Source organism: Corvus brachyrhynchos, unplaced genomic scaffold, assembly GCF_000691975.1.
Source record: "Corvus brachyrhynchos isolate BGI_N302 unplaced genomic scaffold, ASM69197v1 scaffold44, whole genome shotgun sequence".
Taxonomy (NCBI): Eukaryota; Metazoa; Chordata; class Aves; order Passeriformes; family Corvidae; genus Corvus; species Corvus brachyrhynchos.
The window spans coordinates 307,685-330,948 of NW_008238359.1; the positions used below are offsets into that span (position 1 = coordinate 307,685).

The 23,264-nt window shown below is 39.4% G+C and overlaps 1 protein-coding gene across 5 annotated transcripts in view; it reads right to left on the reverse strand.

Annotated features, from left to right (window-relative positions):
- TSPAN9 (tetraspanin 9) overlaps positions 1 to 23,264 on the reverse strand; it is a 167,567-nt gene that overhangs the window by 86,090 nt on the left and 58,213 nt on the right. For 2 of the 5 annotated variants that reach the window (XM_017735933.1, XM_017735930.1), the window contains one exon: positions 7,787 to 7,866. The exons of 2 other annotated variants lie outside the window; for them this stretch is intronic. In XM_017735933.1, the coding sequence (XP_017591422.1) occupies positions 7,787 to 7,849 (63 nt within the window). In that variant the 5' untranslated portion in view covers positions 7,850 to 7,866. Of the gene's footprint in view, positions 1 to 7,786; positions 8,153 to 23,264 lie in introns of those variants that run through there. One more of the 5 variants, XM_008634873.2, reaches the window with a different exon arrangement.

Genomic DNA, 23,264 nt, shown 5'->3' on the forward strand with positions numbered 1-23,264 from the left:
ACACAAGGAAGCAAAGAAAGAAATAAAAGAAATGGCAAACTAGTCTTCCTGTGCTTCAGCTTCCATCCCTTTCCAAAGGGTAACCCTCAGCTCTGTTCCCAGACAGCACAAAGGTTCTGGGTGAGAGAGAAGAGACCCAGCATGATAACTGCATAACCAAACACTTAAAGATGGGTTTGGATTGGTTACTAAGACTGTAGGGACTTGGCTGTGACTTGATTAAGGACAACAACAAACAGTGACTGGGTGTTCTGTAACCCTGTGCAGAACCTAGCTCTAGGTGTGTTACTTGAGCAGTGATAAAGCCATTGGCCAGGGCACCAAGTTTTGAGAGACAGTACTGAAGATGAGCTGTAGATGACTTTTAAAATTCAAACTGGCAGCAAGTCCCACAAATATTCCCAATCCTTGCTATACTGGATGCAGTAGTTAAATGAAGGAGGCTTGATAGCCATGTGAATTTTGGCCTAGCTCATTAAAGGCAGCAGGAAAGAACAGTCATTCCAGTCAAATTTCCAAACAACTGGAAGTTCAATTGTCTCTGCTGAATAAATTCAGCAATTTAAGTTGCTCCTAAGCAGTAAGGGACCAAGCTAAATGGAGATCTGAGTTGATTTAAAGCTAATTTGTGTCAGAAAGTTCTGAAATGGCTTTCAGTTCAGTGTCTGCAGTCATTTCTGTAAAGTGGTATTTATTATCTCACATTAAGTTTTATGTGAAAAGTCTCCAACAAGTTCAGCAAACATTCACCGTCTAATAACACACCTCCAGCCATATGAGATCCCTTCCCTTTGTTTGAGAAGTGTGGTTTGTTTATTTCTGCAAGATATTTAAAGCAAAGCGCAACATAAACAGCAGAATTCTTCCTTTTGTTAACAGTTTTCATAAGTTGCTGAAAAGCTGGGTAACTTTACAAGTTATAAACACAGAGGAGCTATAGTATTCCATAATATCGGTGGTGACTTGGCTACCGATTAGGAACATCCCAACTATGTGTACAGCAAAACCCCAATAAACCACACTTTACTTTCCAGAAACTGGAATGCATCCTCCCATCTTTTCTACCCAGGTCTTGTTCTGTGTCAGCAGCATTTAAATAAACAAATTAGGCGCCTCCTTGGACAGCCAGATAATGGAGTTACAAGCTCATCCTCTACTCACATGAGAAAGATTATACCCCTTTGGATGGGCCTCTTACAGACCTACTTACCTGGGGGGTAGCAGGAGCAGACAAAAAGGGACCCTGCTAACCAAGGCCCTACCAAGTGGCTTACTGAAATGGGTCTAGGAATGCAGAATCAAGTAGGAAATATCACAGTTATTATGCTTATTCAAAACTGACTATAGTTGTACCCCATGATTAAAGCCATTGCTCTATGAAAATTTGATACATCCTTTTTTTTAAAGTTAGGGGAGTTGAGACATAGAAGGCTGAAGAAATTTGTTTAATGTCATGCAGCCAAAGGATATGAGGAACAGAACCTGACTCATACATTTAAAGATTTAACTCTGGGAGTACAAGGGTGCAAGGAGAACTGGAGGGGAGGAATTTGTTTTTCAACTTGAAATTCTTATTCTGCTTCTCACCTTCAATGACCATAAACCTCCTCATGTACAAATGAACAAACTGTCCAGCAGGCCACCTTATAGCATTTGTGTACAAGTCTGCTTGAGTGATGAATCAACTCGTTGTTTATCCAAAATAACAGACACAAATGGCTCTCACACCTACCTACAGCTAGAATTAAAATGCTTCCACACTGAAGGAAAACCAAAATAATTTTAAAATCCCCCACACCTAAAAAAACCCCCAAAACAACCTAAATAAAATATAGTGTTAGCAAAGAGTAGTTAGTGAGAGGAACACTGCAAAAAATGCTGTATCTCATGTCTTCCCTATCATGTTGAAACAGCTTAGACCCTAAAACGAGTTATGGGGCCCTCACCACCTGAATTAACCAGTGTAACTCAGCTCTCAAGCAAACCTCAATATTTTAAATTAAAACTAGTCTCAGGTCTCCAATAATGTTTGAATATTATTCTGTAATGTCATCATGCTGTTACAAATGGACTTCATTTACATCCCATTCATTAGGACACCACACTGTTTGAACTCAGTATTACCATTCCTTCTCCCCGCCAAAACATTGTCATGCTAAAACGTTTGTCTAATAGTTCTCCCCCACCGAGCTGCATGTTTCCATAGGGACACCAACAGTGCTATACCATTTGGAGAGGAAACTAAAACTAATAGCTGGGATCTTTTCACAGCTTCTCAAATCCCTAAGAGAAAAAAAGAATTCTCCTGCTAATGTCACTGAAAACATTAGCTTTTCCAGAATTCACTGTCTTGTTGGTTTCTTTTGCGTTTTTTGTGGAGTTTTTGATGTGCGGTTTTTATGGGTTGGGGGGAGGGGTTGTTTGTTTGGGATTTTTCTGTTTGCTTTTGGTTGGTTGGTTGTTTTTGGATAGTCTTATTTTCACAGGATTGTACCGCAACTGTCACCACACTTATGTCATCAGAGTGAAAATACAACAGAAGTAAATATCACTATTATGTCAAGAGACAAGCATCCCAGGGTCACTCACTGTCTCTCCTTGTCATTATCCCCTGTGTCAGAAAATGGGGAATATCAGATAATGCAGCCAGCAGGAGGGCAACAAAGAGACAGAAATTTAATGTGTTTCCTTTCCAAAGCTGTTTGTCATTAGCAATTTTGTTCTCATATAAGGGACAAACTGTCCACCCCTTTTAAACCTCAGAGATTAATTTTCAGTTATTTGTAGGGACAAAGTCTCTTCACATGATTTAACTGTCTGTCCAACAGGTTCAGTTAGGCATTAAAGCTTTGTACTTCAAACTAAACAGTGCACTGTATTATTTATTCCAGTTTGGCATAAATAAGTATGGCTTACATTATGTAAACCATTCTGAAGTTGTTAGCTGCTTTACACTACCAAGAGCTCTGACAGCAGCCAGACCCAGAGAATGGACATGCTCCCTCTCTGTTAGTCTGATCTGAGACTTTAGTAAAAGTGACCTGAATGGCTGCTGTATTACTGTCTTTATGCTCATTGATAAACACACAATATTGGTTGTGATCTACAGAAAAAAAATATTAATTACTCCTGCTATATATTAAATTGCACTAATAATTAAGGCAGAAAAATATTCTCCAGGAACAATAGTCTTTATCCATTATTGAATAACAGAGCATCAGTGAAAAATTTGCTGCATTTGACTTTTTGCTGCTCCTGCTGGACCAGCAAGCTTCCAGCCCATCGTTTTCTCTTCTAGACTTGCGTTTCAGTAAAAGGAAAACGCTCCCAACCTAGTACAAAATTTACTTTGGAAGTAAATATTAAATAACTGGATTTGTAAATTCGGCTCCATTTAAATTAGATAAATTATAACTTCTGCTTATAACTTCTGCTTTCAATTATAACATTAATACACAGGTATTATTCTTATCAGATTTTTTTTAATAGTTTAAAATTAAACAGTTTAACAAATAAACCCCATTAAGGATTTCCTTGACTATGCTTAGCTTTTCCTTAGCTCTTCTTGAAACACAGAAGACCAGACTTAATAACCTTGCTATATACTCCCCTAATTAAATGCATTTTATATTAAAATTAAGCAACAGTAAAAACTATCAAGATGTCTATTATGAATGCTTCACTGTATGCAGACTCATTAACCTAAGTTAAATTAACAGAACAAGCCAAAATGTAACCATGACCACTGACTGCTTGCAAAGTTCCCTAGTGAATTTTTGATAACTTATTCCAGTCACTTCAAAATTTCCCTTTTAAGACCATATGAAATTCTCACTTCATGAGTCAATTTTTTTAAAATATTCATGTTTCATAGAATTTCCTTTTTATAACCAGTAATATTTTCTGATACATTTTGTGAAAATAATTATTGTAATCCTTTTCTCTAATAACAATGAAGTGAAATCTACCATAGAAAGACATATACCCTAATGTTTCTATTTGGTGATTACCTTCCTTGACAATTTAGCTGCTATCTGTAGAAGCAAAAATCAATACTTTATTTCTTCTGCAGAGCGATATCGGCTACTTTGCAATCTCTGCATGTTTCCACATAAATATTCTTGAAGGCAAACTAAATCAATTAACATTTGTAGTTGTCCGGTCCCTTTGCAAAACATATTATGCACTTAGGATGAATTCAGTGTAAATCATCATCCTAGCCACACAATTAAATACTATAAGCTTCCTTAACCCTCAGCTCAGACTTTCCTAATCTCTAAAAGAAAGCAATGCCAGATGGCCGTGAACAACTGTTAAGAATCAGAGGGGCACAGAGAAATACCTGAAGCTCTCAGTAATTCGGTGGAGAAACACCTTCTGTTCCAACTTACCGCTAGGCCCCACTGAGATAAATTTGCTTTGCGCAACTCATGGGTGATCCTTCCAGGTTAACTGATACACATGCTACTAATTTTCAAAAGCTGTATTTTGTTGTCATGAATTGAATTCACAGACACTGAATTTTTGCTACAACTCTTGGTTGCAGTTATCACAGTGACAGCGTGTTGGCTACAAAGCGCAGAGAGAATCAACTGACCACTGCACTTCTCCATCACTCTAAAACAGATAATTGTGTAAAAGTATCTATGGATACACATTAAAATATGTAAAATACATTGTATGTAAAAATAATGTCTGCAAAATAGAATATTCATCTATAATTAGTTGTCAAATCTGTATGAGTTAGCTGCAAGGCTGCAAGAGTAGTAGAGCTCATTGGCCCATGAGGCACAGACTAAGCCCCAGTCGCTTTCTCTGCCTTAAGAAGAAATAGCGGAAAAAGGTTCCTCTTTTCCTAGAGAGGAACATTCTCCTTTGAGCCAACACTAAGAATCATTCAAGACAATTGTGCCCAGTGTGCTGGGATGCCAAGGGGCACCTCCTGTTTTCATTTTCAGAGGAAGCATCTCACAAGCACCATTTTGTATGGTAACAGTGTGGAAGTGGTCTCCTCACCTCTGAAGAGCAGGAGCCTCATTCTGCTTTAAATTACAGCTCAGGAAGTTTCATATTTAAAAATGAAGCTTCTCTCTTTAAAAATAAGTCACCTTGCATTACAAAAGATGATAGTCACTGCTCAAGAGCAGGCCACAGCTTCACGTTTTTGGACTTGGGTTTCTTAACAGAAATTCAGAAGGAAGCAGTGAGAACAGGCAAACCTGGGAATGGAAAAAGCAGGTTAAGAAGAAAGATAGGGCTGAAATAGCAGGGAAAGCTTCAGGACAGGGCAGGGCAGGAGCGAAGGGCACTGGCAGAGCTGTGTGGGGAGTCCAGAGCTGGGCCAGCAGGAGAGTTCAGGGCAGGAGTGAGAGATGCTCTGGGTGCACAGCATCAGCAAGGAGCACACACAGAGACAAACATTCAAAACCTCTCAGAGAGTCATGGTGGAACTATTGTAGGTTCCAGACATGAAGCCAGATGTGGCAAACTACAGAACACATACAGTGTGGTGTGCCTCATTCTAGCTGCATTTCCATGAGTAAAAGGATAATGTTATTCATTTGAATGTCTCAAACAATGAAATAGCCTAGTTAAAAAAAAAAAGAATATAGCAAAACTGGAAGAATGCATGGGAACATCATTCTGGCTCGCAAAATTGACTATAAGACAGCTACAGTGAAGAAGGGGGGACTTCTGAGCAATTTAAACCAGGCTGAAGGATCTGGTCTGTTGTAAACTACTTTGAAAAGTACCTGACATCTTGCATTTAGCATTTTTCAATAATCGCTCAGATTCACCAGGCCAGAGTATCACTTTCATTCTGAATAGCACAGTTCACACACAAAAACCCCATTTTTAGAGTATAAGATAGAGATGTGGTGACAAAGTTTAGTAACAGAAAGAAAAGTAATATAAGCCTCACAACAGAAGACAGGGTAAGGAGAGTGTGAAGGGGATTAAGAGGTAAGAGTAAGACCTGAAGCAGCATGGGACACTAGAGAACTGTTCCAGATGGTAGGCTAGTTTTAACCTAAGCAGCAGTGTGTTTGTATAAAAGTCCAGTGGGAGCTGAGCAGACAGAGATGAGCACACAGATGAAGTCTGAAATGTTTTTGCAAGTTCAAGGAATGGAAAAAATGGACTCTGAGGGTCTGATGCAGAGTCAAGAAAATTGCTGCTTGGGAAGAAGAAAAAAGTGAAGGAAAGATGTTCCATCTAAGGAGGTGAGGAGTAAGAGACACCTACACAACTGATCACAGAGGACATGAGTAATGAGACCAGATAAAAGCTTTTCCAAAAGTCACCACATACAGATATGGAAAAAAAAAATAGTTCAAGGTGTCAAAGTCATGCAGCATTGGGACAAATAGCCAGTTTGATATAAATATGGTATGTTTAAAATTATTTATTCCAAAAATACTTATGGCAACTTTCTAGTAGGGTTTGTGTAGAGAAAAAGAAAAAAAAATTAAAATTGTAAGTGAACTTTGATCAGATGTTCTTCAGTGATCAGTTCTATCTTTCTATTTCAGTAAGATGCCCACAGGTTCAGTAACTGGAGCAGTACTGTCTATTGCTGATAAAAGCTCACTGTTGCATGAGCGCTTCAACACTGTACCAAATCTCCCATTAACTCTTGCTCTTAGAGGTTATTTCAGTAAGTGGGTCAAGATAAACAGAGAACCTGCTAGTAAGGCTCCTAATTTGATCAATGATATCTATACACCAGAGGTAGCTATTTGAACTAGACTGCTAATGCCCCTTTTTCCAAAATAAATCCCAGGATGGTGTTTTCATTTATTTATGAAGCTTACTGTATGTTTCTGGATCACAACCATGAATGGTTTTGTTCACGTGCCCAAGCTTTGTAACCACCAGGAAAGCAGTGACCTTTGCTTTCAAAATAAGCAAACCATTTCATATTGGGTTATATTCATGCATACTCAGTATTTCAATTAGCCTGTGACTTCCTTACAAATACTGTACTGAAGGATGCTTAGCTGGCAGATGAGTTAACTTTTCCTCCCTCCCTTGTACGTGACAATACTTTGCCCAAAGTAGCCATTACGCTTTTAACTTGCTTGCTGAGGCATTCATTGTTACAACTCCTCACGCCTCTTGGCTGATGGAGGAAAATCAATTTTGATCCCTGAGAAGCAAGTGCAAGTCTCCAACTTCACACACCAATGTGTACAATTGCAGCTGAAACTGAATCCAGATTAATTCACCATTCCAGGCATTTCACATTTATGCTGAGACCTTAAGAGGTTAGAACATACACGATATATACTGTTTTTAATTGGAGAAATGGGACAAAACTTCCTTCAAATGAAAAAGCAGTTTGTCAAATGAAGTTTACACAAAGCCAATGAGATTTATGGTGACAATGAAAATATACTTAAAAATTAACCTGCAGCTTTTACAACACAAGTATTACAACAGAATGCAAAAATCCAGCCACTGCAGGATTTTAATGCTACAATAATTCTGGTCTTCCTTAAAGGGCAACAATTCTGCCCTTTCTTAGATAACCCAGTTCAAAGCACATTAGAACAGCAAGTCTGAGCAATTAGAAGCCAAGCTACAGTAACCAGGTAGCAATAAAGATATAGAAAGCATGTGCATTTCCCAACAGACACAAGTTTAACACTGAAAATATTCCAAGCAGGTATGAGAGGGAGGGGAGGAGAGAACTTACTGTACTGCTTCAAAGATGCACCATACACATAATGCAGCAGCACAGGATACACTAACAGATGAAGGCAACTGAAAAGGCAGTACTCACCCAAAATATTAAATTGAAAAGGAACATCATGTATTTCAAACAACACAGGCAGCCTCTTGCCATGTTGCACTTCTTAAATTCTAAAAGGAAAACAAAGGATAGATCCAGGTAAAAGACCACGTATTTGCTGCCTTTGGGTGCACTGTATTTTTCACTTTTTACGCCAGTTCCAGTCCCAGCGCCGGTCCCGGTTCCGACCCCAGTGTGGCTCTGTGTGCGTGATCCAGTTGTACCATAGAAAGCTCCTGCAGTAAAACCTCGACCAAATTGCCTCCCTGAGGTAGAAGGTTTAGCAAAATCTGAGTCTTTGCTATCCAAAGATGGACTCCGGTGAATTGAAGAATCCTCACTACTTGACTTCTCCATGATCTCTCTTTTCACAGTTGTCAGATTTAATGTATAGCATCTCTCAGCATTAAATGCAGTGCCTTGCAAATGCCACAGTGCGCTAAGAGCTGTCTGTGTTTTGCTTCTCTTTTTCTTCGTACATAAATCAGATAATCACTGCAGAATTTATTCACTGCATTGTTGCTGGGTTTATTTTTTATAGCAATGTAGGCTGTACTCTGTCTGTCTGAAGCATGGATTTATACATTAATATCCCATGCAAGAGCACACTCATGATTTATCTTGATAAATCAGTTATGCAGAACTTTGATTTTTATTAAAAAGACCCATAAGCTCTTTCTCTGCACTCCTAGTCTACAGTCCTCTAATCTATAGGCAGCAGATGGTTCTTGCATCCATTTCCAAAAAGCTTCTGCAGTACACCTGGGAGACTCTCCTCGAGCCGGAGCACTTTCCTTGCTCTCAGCTTCCCTCTCTGTGTCTCTCTGACTCTCTCTCACACGCTGTCTTTTTTCTTTCCACCCATTTGCAGTGTCTCATTCAGTAACCAGCTACCGGAGCGCACTCTGTGTTTCATTGCTGTTGCCGTGAAATCATCAGCAACTGCAACCACTGGGCATTTCCCACAGAAATCCCTGACCTAACTATCGAGTAATAAATCCGCCCTCCTGCTCGCCCCTCCCCTCTGCTTTCCATCGGGCCAGTTAGCAGAAGCCTTCTCCTCCAGGACACGCCTCCATGACATAATATCTTTAATAGGATTAGAATTACTCTTTGACTATACAAGTGCACAACAGAAAATCTCTTTAAATGTCAGGAACTGTTTAGCTGTTTATGCGCTAGAAGCGTTAGGCAGTGATATTCCTTCGATGCACTAAAATACAGAAAAAGTATGGAGTAGACAGACAGGTGCTAACCTCTCTCTGCTCATTAACAGTGACTTACATTTTTTTTCTGGCTTAAACAAATCCCACGGGACAAGCAATCGCAATAGGCTGGCACCCAGCATACACTGCTTAGGCACACATCTCAGTTGTACATGCACATAACACGACACCATCACCTGTGATATAATTAACCAGAACCAGAAAAGCAGAGCTGTTGCCTCTTACGAGGTCATCAGACAATTCTTAAAACTCCTGAAATGTAAGGGGATCTGAGCCTGCAGCTATTTACACGTTATTTAACAAGTATATCAGAGATTCTTGTTGTGTGCAGCAATAAGCCATCTTACATCACAGGCTGTGTGTGAACCAGAAACACTGACCCAAATGCCACATTTCTTTTCCCCAGAGTAGGGCAACATGCCTGCTAGGACTCTGAAACAAGGGGGGCACGGCTGTGCACGTGTGCCTGCGCATATGCATGCATGTGCCTGGAGGGGAGGAAGAGAAACACTTCAGGTCACTACTCCCCGTACTTCCAAATTCGTCATTTTGTCATAAGCGCAAAAGCAGCCCACCAGTGGTGCAAAGAGCTAGAGCAGACTTAAAATGCAGGTTATTCTTTTGTTTCTGTAACGAAAGAGACCACATTAGGAGGGCACTCTGAAGGAAATACAGCTACTGGGAAACACAAAATTCTACACAATTTTCAACTGACCCCTTCACATGCACATTAAAATGCACTGTTAACTGCTATATCAGGCATCTTTGAAAAAAGACTATAACATTTATTCAATCTTATGTATCTATGGCCAAAAGCCTCTAAAATACTATAATTTTTATGTAACAACATCAGAATCAACACACTAAAGCAGTGCTGTACCTTTCTTGACAGGCTTTTTCTGTGAAAAGATCCCTCCACCATAAAGTACATGAAATACCCAGTACTTGAACGTGCAGTATCTCTCCCTCACCTTTTCTGCTCTAGAATAAGATTTTAACAACAGCCAGGTCCAAGCCCATATCAACAATGTTGGTTCACTTTGCTTTTCAGAAGTCATTTCAAAGCTCCCTGCATCAAATGTGTCCATCAGAAAGACAACTGCAGGATGACTGCTCAGCACTGTGTGTGACAGCAGAAAAAGTTACACACAAAACACCCAAGTAAAAAAAGATAAATAATCATTGACTAAAGTAGAATGGGTGTTTCTATACATGTCTGTGGTGCACATACAAACTTCACCATGAGCAGTTTATCAAGAAGCAACTTTCTCAGCAAAAACCATAGAAGTGAATTGTGGGTCATGGCCAGGTACCTGCCTCAAACACCAGAGCCTGCAGGATAACTTGCATTCAAACACAAGGCATATGTCTGAGTATGGATTTAGAAGACTGAAAAAACTCTTCTGTTTGAAATTCACTTACTGGAAGTGTAAAGTTGTACCACTGCAAACCAATGCTGCAGCTAGATATTTTCAGTGGTTTTCACTTGTCACACAAAACTGAGCTCTCAGCCAAAAAATTATGAGAACACACAAGTACTTTAAAGTATTTTTAGCTTTTTAGCTTTTGCACCCTTTGATTTGCCATAAAATTGACACTGACTTAGACTACCTACAGAAAAAAAAATTGCTGCGCACTTGTGAAAACTAATGCAATATAAATATTTGCCTTCCCATTGAAAGTACATGACAAAAATAATTAATCTGCCCTCCTCAAGGTTAAAAAATTAAAAGAATGTTCTGTAATAAGCAAAAAAAATTTCACAAATACTCTAATAGTTTGTTAATAGTGGAAACTTTCTATTGGTGGTTAAAAAATAAAAAAGCAAAACAACTATACCTCCAATCTTTTTTTTTCAAGTTTTCATTATTAGATCTTATTGAAGTTTTCCAGTTTTCTATTTTTACCTTCAAATACTACAAAATACTGGTTTACAGCACCATTACCTCTAATGTACCTTCCATTGAGCGATTTCCATTACTGGTGTACAGGTTGTACTTCAGAACAACCCCAACCGAAGACACACATGAAGTCAACAGACAGCTTAAAAATCCAGACCTGAGCAAGGAACGCTGAGGAAAACACAGCTCCAGATCAGCCTCTCCTCCTGCTGTGTAGCAAGAAAACGTATGACTCTCTTATGGTTATGCTGTGGCCACCAAGGAGACTTCACAAGCCTCAGTAACCATCAGCCACTTGAATTTGCAGCCAAGGAGCAGCTTTACAATTTAGAAGCCACTTCCTGCTGCTGCAACTCTAACTCAGTGTTTAGGTAGCTCAGTTGATAAACCACACAGGGCTGCTTATTTGCTGAAAAAATATGTGGTGAAAAAGCTGTAAGCAGTCCATCTAGCTGGGTTTTGACCAGCCACTGCACTCAGCTCTGCCTCTGATCAAGACTTCAGCAGAAGGTGTTGCTGCGAGGCAACAGCACCTTTCAGGGTCCCACTCAACAGCATAACCTCAGCATAAGGACAAACACATTTTGCTTCACTACAGATCTTACCTCTGTTTAGTAATCAGAGCATGAAAAACATTCAACAGCTCACTCTGTACTTCATTAATGTTTGATGACTGAATCACAGAATTTTGTTGCTGAGTGATGCCTTCACATCAAGAAAATAGTTTCAGTCCCACATGTACCTGCCTGGGACCAGGCAATAAACATCAGTCCATTGCATTTAAATGGCTCTTCCAAGTATTAAGGGTAAAAAATTCAGGCCACTTTCAGATAGCAGGTATGAAAATCGATGTCACAATAGGTGTAGCCGAAAAATGGAAACGAAGGCTACTAGCAATATGGCCAAAAAAGCATAGGCTGGTTCTTCTACTGAAACTGATTTATTTGGTTCCCTCCTGGGAGCAGTCCACCACAGTCCTCAAAGCAAACATCCCAGCATCTTCATTCCTTAGTGAATTTCACAAATTATTTAATCTTTTTTCTCATCCTGTAGTTTAATCTCACCAGAACTTCAGTGCCAATTACACCCAGCTACAGTGCTCCTGAACCCCTCTGCTTGTTTCTGCCCTCCTCAGCTGTTATTACATAACTGGCTTGTGGATTCATGCTGCAAAACAGAGCAAAAGCTGACCAAGTTTATACACATATTTATAAACACAGATTTTAAAAGACATAATACAGATATAAAAGGTGTATCAGCAATATAGAAAAAAAAATACATTTATTTTCCCCCTTTCAGAAGTTACATATCAATTTTACTTGACATTCCCCTTCAGCCTGCTGACCCAGTGAGCAGGAGAGGGACTACAACAGTCAAGAACAGTAATAAATAATGAAGGCTGAGCAAAAATATCTTAAGCTTTTTTTATGTCTCCCATGATTCCCGAAAATGAAATATGAAGCTCTAGGAGTTTTTTAAAAAAAGCAAAAATAAAAACTCCAGTCACCACGATACACAAGCCACTTTACAACTTAAAATATATTTTATCTTGCAATTTCTATTAGGTAGGATAATGCTACTGTCACTATTTTAAATATGGAGAACTCAAGGACCGAGATTTTTGCTGAGGATGAACAGGAAACTGCTGGCAGAGGAGAAAACAAAATCTGTGCCTCACATGCCCTCAGATAGTTCATTAGCTACTGCACCATTCTCAAATTAATTATTTTTGGGAATCATGAGTCTTAGCAACCATGCCACATGACTTCAGAACAATACCGAGCCCTGCAGAGAGATGTACAAATGCACAGGCTACCAAGTGTTCAAGGGATATGGTTCTTAAATTCATTCTTTTCTTTTGAATTATATTGACCAGGAACTCAATTCTACAAGCCTTCCTCAGGGTACATTAGATAGGCAAAGAACCGAGATTGCGGAGTATAAACTCAGCAACTGCATCTTCCCAGCCACTGCTCTGAACCCTCGAAGTCCATGAGAAGGAGATAAGGAACAAGAGTTAAAAATAATAACTTACAACTGACATACAGTTGCATACAGCTGAAAGCTCAGATTAAAAAAAAAAAAAAAACAACAACAAACCAACACTGATTATGGAATAAACTTAAAGGGAAAAGGATGTTCAAAAAATAGAACTGAAATTAGGATCACATGAGAGACAAAACCATGGAGTTCTCAGGTCTTCCATTCTCCTGGTTCCATGCCAAAAAGTTTACAGACCCCAGCAAGTTAAAATGCCTGGAGTTCTCAGGTCTTCCAAGGCTTCAGAATTTATCATAAAAAACCTGGATGTTCTGATGGTTGTAATGCACATCCTGGGGCCTTCGAAGCTCCCAGCCTGGATGTTGTAAATCCAAAGTATGCTGCCGATCATGGGATTGGACACAAACAAGGTAGGTTTCAAGGACAATTTTGTGTGGTAGATAAATTTTGAAACCTGCCTGTGTTTTTCAGAACCAAATAGCCCAAGCCGTATTTAACCCCTGACACACTTTCATTACCCACTAAGAAAAGTATTCCATTAGAAACAGACAGAACTACTGTAACTCCAGTTTCGGAGTCTCCAGTCACTGATCATAGCTTCACACATTATTTAGAGCCTATATGAACAGCTTGTTTGACACAAATGCTAAAAAAGAATCACTACCAAGTGTTCAGGGAAGAGTGGAATGCACACTTTGTTTCCCTATTAGCATGAGGAGCAGCCATCTCTCGCATGTTCAGAAAACCACCATTCCCTTGGGACTTAGTGGACAGACAGCTGATGCAGGGAGAGATTGGATTCATTAAGAAACAGGCTTACTCACTGCTGGTGCCTGTGATCTGACCAGCAAACAATCCCAGTGTTCTGTGAGAGACAACAACCTCATGCCCTTCTCCCTTCACCCTCTAGCACAACCAAAAGCATCCACAAAAGGTATCACCTGATCCTCAATGCCACCTGCAGAAGAAAGCCAGCTCCAGAGGCCAGGTAAAAGGATCTGGGACAGGCAAATATGCACACAGCATAAGCTGGAAGGAAAATTAGGATGCTCAGATGGATTTTTGGAGGCTGGACTCCATGTTCTGGGACTCCACCTAGCATTGGCGTGGCTGAAGAAAAAGGAGGCCTGGCAGAGAGACAGGAGTGGGAAAGCACTCCAGCATGTAGGAACTGTGTGAAGGAGCACCCCTGAGGAGGCATTGAGTTTGAGATCTCTGGGTAAACCATCTTTTCTTACAGATACAGGAACTGAGTGTCTAGGCACCTCAATCCAACACCCACCTCCATTACTCCTGAATTCACCAAGAGAAATTATATTTCTTGACATTGTTACTGGAAAGGAAATGAATTAATCTGTTTCTATGACACAAAGGCAAGAATATAGCAGCTTGTGGTTGTCTCTGATGAGTAACACTCCTTGCCTCCCTAGGGTAAAGAGGTAAAAAAAGAGGTAAAATCTCTTTGAATGGCCTAAATTAATACTTACTAGTTTATACTAACATATACCATTAAGACAAATTTATCCTTCCAATATGGGGTCCTCACGGGATGGATGACCAAGAAAATAAGATCCTGTTGTAAGACTTTCCACTGTGCCAAACATTCTGTGTCATTTGGTCCCTGGGATTTCCATTAAAAAACATTTAGTGCTAACAATGCACATGTGACTGATGCTTCTCATTCACGATCTCACACCAGAGACAGAATGAGATTATGTCTCAAAATTTTAAGAGGAACTAGCTGTAAATCATGTCAGGAACCTTAACCCACTGTGGTCAGATGCAGATGATGAAGTGATATGCTAATGCACAGGAGAAGTGGGACATGCAGATTAAAATGCAATATGAGGTCCAAAAGCTAAGAAATTTTGATTATGTCACACCTTCACACCAGTTGTCCCTCAGGGGCCCTCAGACTGAGCACAAAGAATGTCTGAGTTTCCAAAGAGACAGAAAAACAGAATAGAAAATAGAAATCCTGCTACCAACATTTAAGCTTTTAAATCAAAACATTTGCACTATACACAGGGATCTTTTGGGGTTTGGTTTTCACAAACATCATGAAAGACGCTAGATCTGAAAGAAGCACTGTAAATATTATGTTAGAATACAATTCATCGTTGTTAGTTTCACCTTTAAGAACTAAAATCCAGAAAGTCTATTTATTGTTTGTTTCTGAGAATCCTGGAAATCAGAGTCTTCTTGGGCTTGCAGTGTACGTACGTAGAGCAAGTCAACCCATAGCACAGTCAGTCTAATAGTCAAACAGAAAAACAGACATAACAGCTGGCTCTGAAAAAAAAAACCACCTGGGTTTTTTTTCCTCTCAAGTCCCAAAACTACCTTACCAATTCTACCACTAGCAGGTGAGAGAAAATAGAAGATATAAGGGGAAGGAGAACAGCATGTGCCCAAGCAGATAGGCCCATCCTACCAGGCAGCAGAGCTTAACAGATGCTTTTGAACAGTCTGTTTATGACTTTTAGCTTAAGAATCTGTATCCCTTTTAATTACAGAGTGTTTATCTCATCTTCCAAAACAATGAATGCATTTTTTCATCTCCATCAACAGCTAATCCTTAATTCTGCTGAGAACTTAGCCTCAATATTTTAGGGCAGGGAGTTACACAGACATGCATTACATTAAAAAACCCCAGCATCTTCCTCTTATTCACTATCATTATTAAGCTTTCCAGCTCTGTCCTCTGTCTGGATATTCATCCTCATCCCATAATTCATTAGTTTGTAATCCTCTGTTGCATCCCATGTCATTGTCTTTCATTAAACTAAGCACTTTTCAGCATCTCCTGTTATTGAAGACTCTGACTCCCTAATAATTTCAGTTAACCATCTTAGGGCTTCTTTCTAACTGAGCTATGTTTCTACCATAATCTTTCCCAACCTGCTGATGAAAAGATCTTTTTGACCCCAGCAAGTTAAAATGCCTGGAGTTCTCAGGTCTTCCAAGGCTTCAGAATTTATCATAAAAAACCTGGATGCGATGGTTGTAATGCACATCCTGGGGCGTTCAAAGCTCCCAGCTTGGATGTTGTAAATCCAAAGTATGCTGCTGATCATGGGATTGGACACAAACAAGGTAGGTTTCAAGGACAATTTTGTGTGGTTAATGTTAATGTTAGTGTTAATGTAATGAGTTAATGTTCAGATTCAAAATAAATTTAATCAATTGTGTTTCTATCAACACCTTACCTTCATGAAAGTGAAGTTACTCAGATTGAACAGACATTTTTCCATCATCTCCATTCTGCTTTTCTATTTCAGAACCAAAATTTGGCTCTGAAAAGCTCTGAAAACTTTTCACATCTTAACAGGAAAACCCTTGTATTTTATCTGACCTGTGGGAGGGATTTTTCTCACTACAGTGACATGAGTCTAATACTGGTTCCCTGTAAAGTCACCAGCAAGACCATCTTCAAGAGAGAGACTCCTTGTAAAGATGCTGACATAAGCCAAATCAACCCTTGGCCATCCATGAAAGTGTGGTACAGACTGCTGTCTTCATCCAGTACACGGAAAAAAAGGTGTATGTAGGGAAGTGGTTTTCACTTCACATACAGAGAAAATAAGATCAAGGGACCAGAAAGCTGCCAGCCAGAGGCAGGAAGGCAGCAGCATCACATCCCCAATACTCCCATGTGAGGAAACATCACAAATCAGAACCATGCTTTAAAAATTAAAGACCAAAAAAAGAAAGCAGGGGCGAGGAAGTGAGAAGGGTTCTTCTTATTTAACACCTATTTTTTGCAGAGGTAAAGTACATGATCTGAGTGCTTCTCTTCCACTCCCACTTTAAATGACAGTTTAGGTTTTTACATCTCCTATATTGATGACAGATTAAAGAAAGCTAGCAAAGAGCCGAAGGTTTTTGCCTATCATGAGAGATTATATCCCTTCTTCTTCTTGGATAGTGCAGCAGGATTTTATTAATACAATAACTCTTCTAACTGCGTCCAACGTGCACAAGTCTCTTGAACAAAATCAGGTGGATTTTCTCTAACATCTGTTGCAAAGAGGCTGTCTTTCACCAGCAATCTGCTGTTTTGAATTAACTGACAGCTGGTGTCTATGTATTAGCAGAACTATTAAACTTAAAAACCAACAAATTGAAAAAACCATCACACAAATGGCTCCATGTGAAGAAAGAACCAAGAGAATGATGTAAGCATTCCTTTCTGAAAGGCAGCACACATCTCTGAAACCTGCTCAGTTATACCGTGAAGGAACATGTCTAAGCACATTCCTTTCACAATTGAGTGAATTCCTTCATTGCTAAAATATTCATTTTTTGGCACTTAAACACAAACAGGTGTCATTCCATGAATGGGGACATTTAAAACCACTGTGTCAGGGCTGGCAGAGACACAGATGTCTTCAATGGGCAGCAACTCATCACCAGCCCCAGCCTCCAACCTAAGACTTGCTGGAAGTGGCAGACTGAATGCCTTACTGGAGCGTCATCACCTCAGATGTGTGTGAGTTATCAAAAGGCCGTTTTCCAGCAGCATTTCTAAGCAAAACCTGACCCCAGGCCCCACCTTCAGGTCAAAGAGGCACAGCTCTCAGAAGGGAGTCACACCACTAAATGAATTATACCTGCCCAGAGCCAGTGGCCTCACAGATGAAGCTGGCATCAGAGAGGGCTGGCTTCAAGTCACAGCAGCAGGTTCCCCTCTGCTGGGCCCCCGGTGTGACTCAGGGCAGAAATGTCTGGAAACAAGGGTGGGGTTTAGTCTCTACAGCTTTTCAGTCCTCAGTCTACTCTTGGCCCTCCCTGACCACAGTCCATCAACTGTGACACCAAGCTTCATTGCCTAGCAATTCCCAGCACACACCTCCTTTCGTGTTTGAAGGCAGACACTTCTGAATTCATAAGAAACAGTTTTTGAGTAATTCAAGGCAACTGGAACATACCTTCACTGCCATTAACAGCACTTCTCAAGTTCTGATCAAAGCACTGCAGAACAGCCACATTCCATCCTGCTGATTTGGGCTGGACTAATTTCTATGGCTTCCAAGTAACTTCCACAACACCTAGCCTGAGCGAAGTCCACAGACTCCATCCTGTCTTGAAACTCTTTAAATTTATAAAAACAATCATATCTGACCATCTGCATCTGCCCTTGCAATAAAGCTTATTTACCTTCGCTATAAAGTTTCTTGCACGTTGTATGGTAACACTGTGGGATGTGGTCAACTTCAACATTTAAAATAGGATGTGCCTGTAACGTATCAGTCATGCAATTAATGCTTTTTGCTCTGCCAACAACAGAGTCGGATTTAAATCCCAAGAGGAGGCAGATATTTTAGCCACCTTACTCATCTCACAAGAACGAGGCTAAATGGTTCTCATCTATTCTGCATGAGATACAAGAAAGGGTGTAATAACGAAAACAAGGTAACCCTCTTACTATAATCCGGCAGGTTTATGTAACGGTGCTGCTGTTCATGAGCTTTGTGATTGGTGTCAGCTCTCATTACAAGGGTGTGAGAGATTTAAAATGACAAAGGAGGAAAGGAAAGGAAAGGGGGGAAAAAAGCAGTTTGATTCACCCTGCCTGTCAAGCCACAAAAAAACTATCCAGCAGTTCAATTCCCTGACTTACAGTAGGAGCTACTTAACTTTTTACAGTATATTCATTAACAGGCTTTTGTAAAGGCAGAATTATAATGGCAAAATATAATTTTTATGACCTTATCTGCATTATGGAGGGCACATTTACACTTGGAGAGAATGCTGTGTGCTAGCTGCAATACCAGGCATTCAGAGCCTAATATGGGGTGTAAAGAATAAAAGTTTAATTGTACCATCAGTGTCTCTCAGAGATGAGAAAACCAAGATAGATACCCTTGATTAGCAGTCAGAAAATAAGAATGTTCCAAAAATTCCTCACAGAGGCATCTGAAAGGCAAAAAAAAAAAAAAGCATCTTTTGTAGGGGAAAACTATTCATGCCGTTCAATCTGCTCTGATCTACTTAGGTGTGTCACAAGCATGCAGTAACTACTGTATGAAATATCAATTGGCCTTTAGAAGCTGCACTTCATAAATTCATCACAGGCAGATATTTTCCATTTACAAATTAATTGGGATGCTGGCATTTTATTTCAGAAGCAACCAACGTGATGTTCCATGCTCTGCTCTGCACACTGGTTCAGGGGAATCTATCAAAAATACATGGCCATAAACGCTTAGCAAATGGTGTGCATCCAGATGGGTTTTTAAACAACATGAATGAAACTAAGGGCTTGCAAAATGCAGTATCATGTAAGGGTAGAGAGTGATAGTTTTGGTCCAAATATGCCTTGCAGGAGTAAATTGATGCCCATAGCAACAATATGTGTGTATGATCTTTCTTCTCTCCTAAATGTCCAAGCCTAAACTAATTTTAAATCTAAACTAATTTACTGAAAAGGATTTCCAGACTTCTTCCCTTCAGAAGAGCAAGCTAATAGTAAATCTACAATAACATAATCCATTGGTAATGTTTTGTTTGCTTTTGTTGTTGCTTTAACTCTATAATCCCCATGTCTATAAAACAGATACATGCAGGTTTGGACATCAATGCCCCTAAAACGAAAGATACTTTATTCCCTGGATTTTATCCAGCTGATGGGTTCTCCTCCTGTGTTATTCTTCTCATATACTCATTTCTTATGTTGCACTTGTCCCTTTCCAGCCAAACATTTGCCCAGAAGTAACAGAAAATTCTCTCAAGCTACTCACTTTTCTTCAGAAGAGTTTCATGAACTCATCGTCTCATCCCATACCTGAAACACAACTTTTCTAAATTGACCATATCTCACTCCTCTCCTCCCCCACTTCTGTGCCAATGGTTTTATTAAAGGCCTGCCTTGTATAGTAGTTAGTGTTTCTATTCCAACAGCATGGAAGCTATTATATTAAACATTTGTCAGTAATGGGGTTACTCCCTTCTACAAGCTGAAGCAAGGTAATTTGGCAGATACAATAACGAAAAGATGCTGTAGGTTTGTCTCTTCCAGAAGAAATACAGTACTCGAAATACACAAGATTCCAACCCAAACCTGACTGCATGATCTGCACTCTGAAATCCCACGTTTCTTGTATTCCAAGGATTGCTAAATTGAGTCATCTCAGTTCCCGGTGTTTTTTTCTTTTAAATCAACTTGAATGCTTTCTGCCCCATACACTGAAAACAAAGTTTCAGAAACTGTAATAGGGTAGGTAAAAAAAAAAAAGAAGGAAAAAATTCTTCTGGCTTCCTGAAAGGTGTACAACTGGAAACAAGGTTTAAAGGAAACAAAAAGCAACAGAAGCTTAAACAACAGAATTAGGACTTACGGACTTCTGAACACACAATGGAATCAGAGCTGTTTAGTTGCAAGGTACAGTTTCTCTTTACAGGGAATATTTTTCCAAACAAAATGATGCTTTGCACCTGTCCTGTAATTAGATGCCAGACTTATATATCATGCTGAAAGAAAAAAAATTACTAAGAAAGTGTCTTGATCATTTCAAAGTTCAGTGCCACCCAAAGAGTGCCTATAGCTGTTCTATAGCACTTTTAGCTCCATTTATGTAGGTATCTCACGTTTGTCCCTACCTACTCCATCTGCTGTGTTTATATGGGCTCTATCAAATATCGATGATATCTGAGTCTAAAAGACTACATCAATACCAAGCTGTAGGCAGGAAGCGGGGAGTGGGGAATAATGAATGCTTCCCTAAAAATTGTTCCCTAACAAATTGTTCCCAGGCACCAGAGCCTTCAAAATGCCTATCACAGAACTATCTTCATGCATTTTAAGCATCCTTCATTTTAAGGATCCAGTTATCTTTATTTTAATATAAAGAACAAATGTTCAGAAGCCAAATAATCCAAAACAGATTTCTACAGGGTCCTGCATTCTCAAGCACTAAAAGAAAACCCTCAGATTACTGAAGGCCTGACATGGTAGACTGCTATAAAGTTCTGTCAACCAGATTTCCTCTCAGATTTCACAGGCTGGTCACCAGTACATCTTACACATAATCTGTAAATCACATTTTTAAAGCAACCAGGGACCCTTCAAAATGAAAAAACAGATACAGATTTTTGACACACATCTCTCAATATTGGGAAAACTTAAAGCATTGACTTCTATTATGGAAGAGAAAAGGTACATGCTTGGGGACAGAATTCCAAATTAAGATACCCTCAAGAGATGCTATATGCTGTTTTGAAAAAAAACTTCTACCTCATAAAATGTTAATATTAGGGCTTCAGGCAGACATTAAGGTCAGGACAGATGTGCTGCTTAACATGTAAAAGACTCTCACTTTCCAGAAGGCCAATAAATGCCTTTCAGTAACTAAAAAGCAGTTACAGAAGATGGTGGTACTTTGTTCACAAGTATTCATGTTGGCAGGTCAGGCAATAGAAAGAAGTTGCTCAGGGGAGAAGTTGACCTGGATATAAATGAAAAAAAATTCAGTGGGAGAACAATTAAACATTGGAACAGACTGCTTAGAGAGATGTTAGAATCTCCCTTACTGGAAATACTCAAGACTCAGCTTGATGGGGCCTGAATAACCTGAACTGGGGCCCCGCTTTCAATAGAAGGTTGGACCACGTGCTCTCCAGCATCTCCTTTCATCCTAGACTTTGCTGAGTCTAACTTTTTTTTCTAAGATCCAAAACTGAGACTGTGAAAGACTGGCACTGAACTCCTTGGAGTAGCAGTGACTTGAACTACAGCTGCACACACTGAAAAACTGGCAAATTGGAATTGCTATCACACTGATGAGGACAGGTAAAAAGAGATGTTTCTTCTCAGTAGCTAGATTTGACAAATTAGGAACATCCTCATCCTATCAATTGAGGATCTGCAGATCATAAAACCTGTCTGATCTGTGTAACTTAATTTGGTAGTTATCCTTTCTAATCTGTTAACTACTGTCTTCTTTTAACAGCAGAAATTTCTTCTTTAACAGAAGAAACGAAACAAAAAATTCCAGTCTTTCCCATCACCATGACCTGCTGCTTTTTTCCTACTGGGGTGTGAATTCCATACAAGAGTGCATTTGTCAGAATGAAGGACCTTCTCCAAGGAAAGGAATGTAATTCATTTGTGAAAAGCAGAGATTAGTAATTATTTAAAGGCAATCCATCTGCCCCTAGAGATGTACCGGCTGCACAGATGAAGGGCTGGTTTAATCTCTTCAAGAGTCAATTTCTGAAAGATCTCATAGAAAACTATTTCCATGGGAGAAGAAAGCTTGATCCTTGAGCACAGAGAAGGTGGAGTTTCTTTTGGTGTTGCCGCTATGTCATGGCAGTGGAAAACTATTTAAAGACACTGACCTGACAAGCTGATACAGTTTTATACGCATCCATCTAAACTAAAAAAAAGGCAAAATGGTGCTACATCTGGCCATATACCCCAATAATTGCTTAATTGTTAGAGCTTTTAACAGTTATGGACAATCTTGTTGTGGGGCTGAGCCCCCCTAGAAGTTTCATTCTGCCTCAGACATACATGGTGCATTATTTTCCTTGGGATTTGGAAGGATTATTAGTCATACTGTCTCTAACCTTTTTGAAATGAACTGTTCTAATGGCAAACATTAGCATATGGAAACATTTCCTCACAGTGTTTTGCTTACTTTACTGTGCTGTATCACAAGGAGCATAATATATGAAGAAAGCAAACAAATATGGTTCTGATCCTTGGGTGCTAATAATGCTAAAAAGCTATTTTGATGGAAGTGCTGAAAGAGCTAAAATATTTTCAACTTCCCTACTTCCAATACTCATGTGACTATAAAACACATTTAATTTTGATTATGAAGTCAAAGAATCCTAGGCACATACTTCCAAAGTGTTGTACATTCCTTTCATTCTTACAGAATCTGAGGGACTTTTATACCCTGACATGATTTTTGAGGCTAATCTGGGTAGCCATGCAGGTTGACAACAGAGTTTCTTCCCATAGCAAGACCATATTCTATGTTAAAGTAGCATTGTCTGCTGTAACTCCAAGGAAAAAAACTTGCAACAGTCCAAAATACCCATGATATAGTTCCTATAGATTTAAAAAGTAATAAGCAATTCTAGTGCTCCTAACAGGATCACATGTCCTTGAGATTTTTAAAAGTGTTATTTCAGCGTGTCAGTACAGGTGAGTAGACACGGAAGGCTGCAACAAGAGTTAAAGGGGATGAACATACAGAAAATTAGTGGAATTTTCTTTTTAAGCTCCAAAAGAAATGGGACCACACTGATAAACTTAAGTCATTCAGCGGTCAATTCTAGGTTATCCTGGTGGCCTGTCTCCATACTTACTAAAAAAAAAAAAAAAAA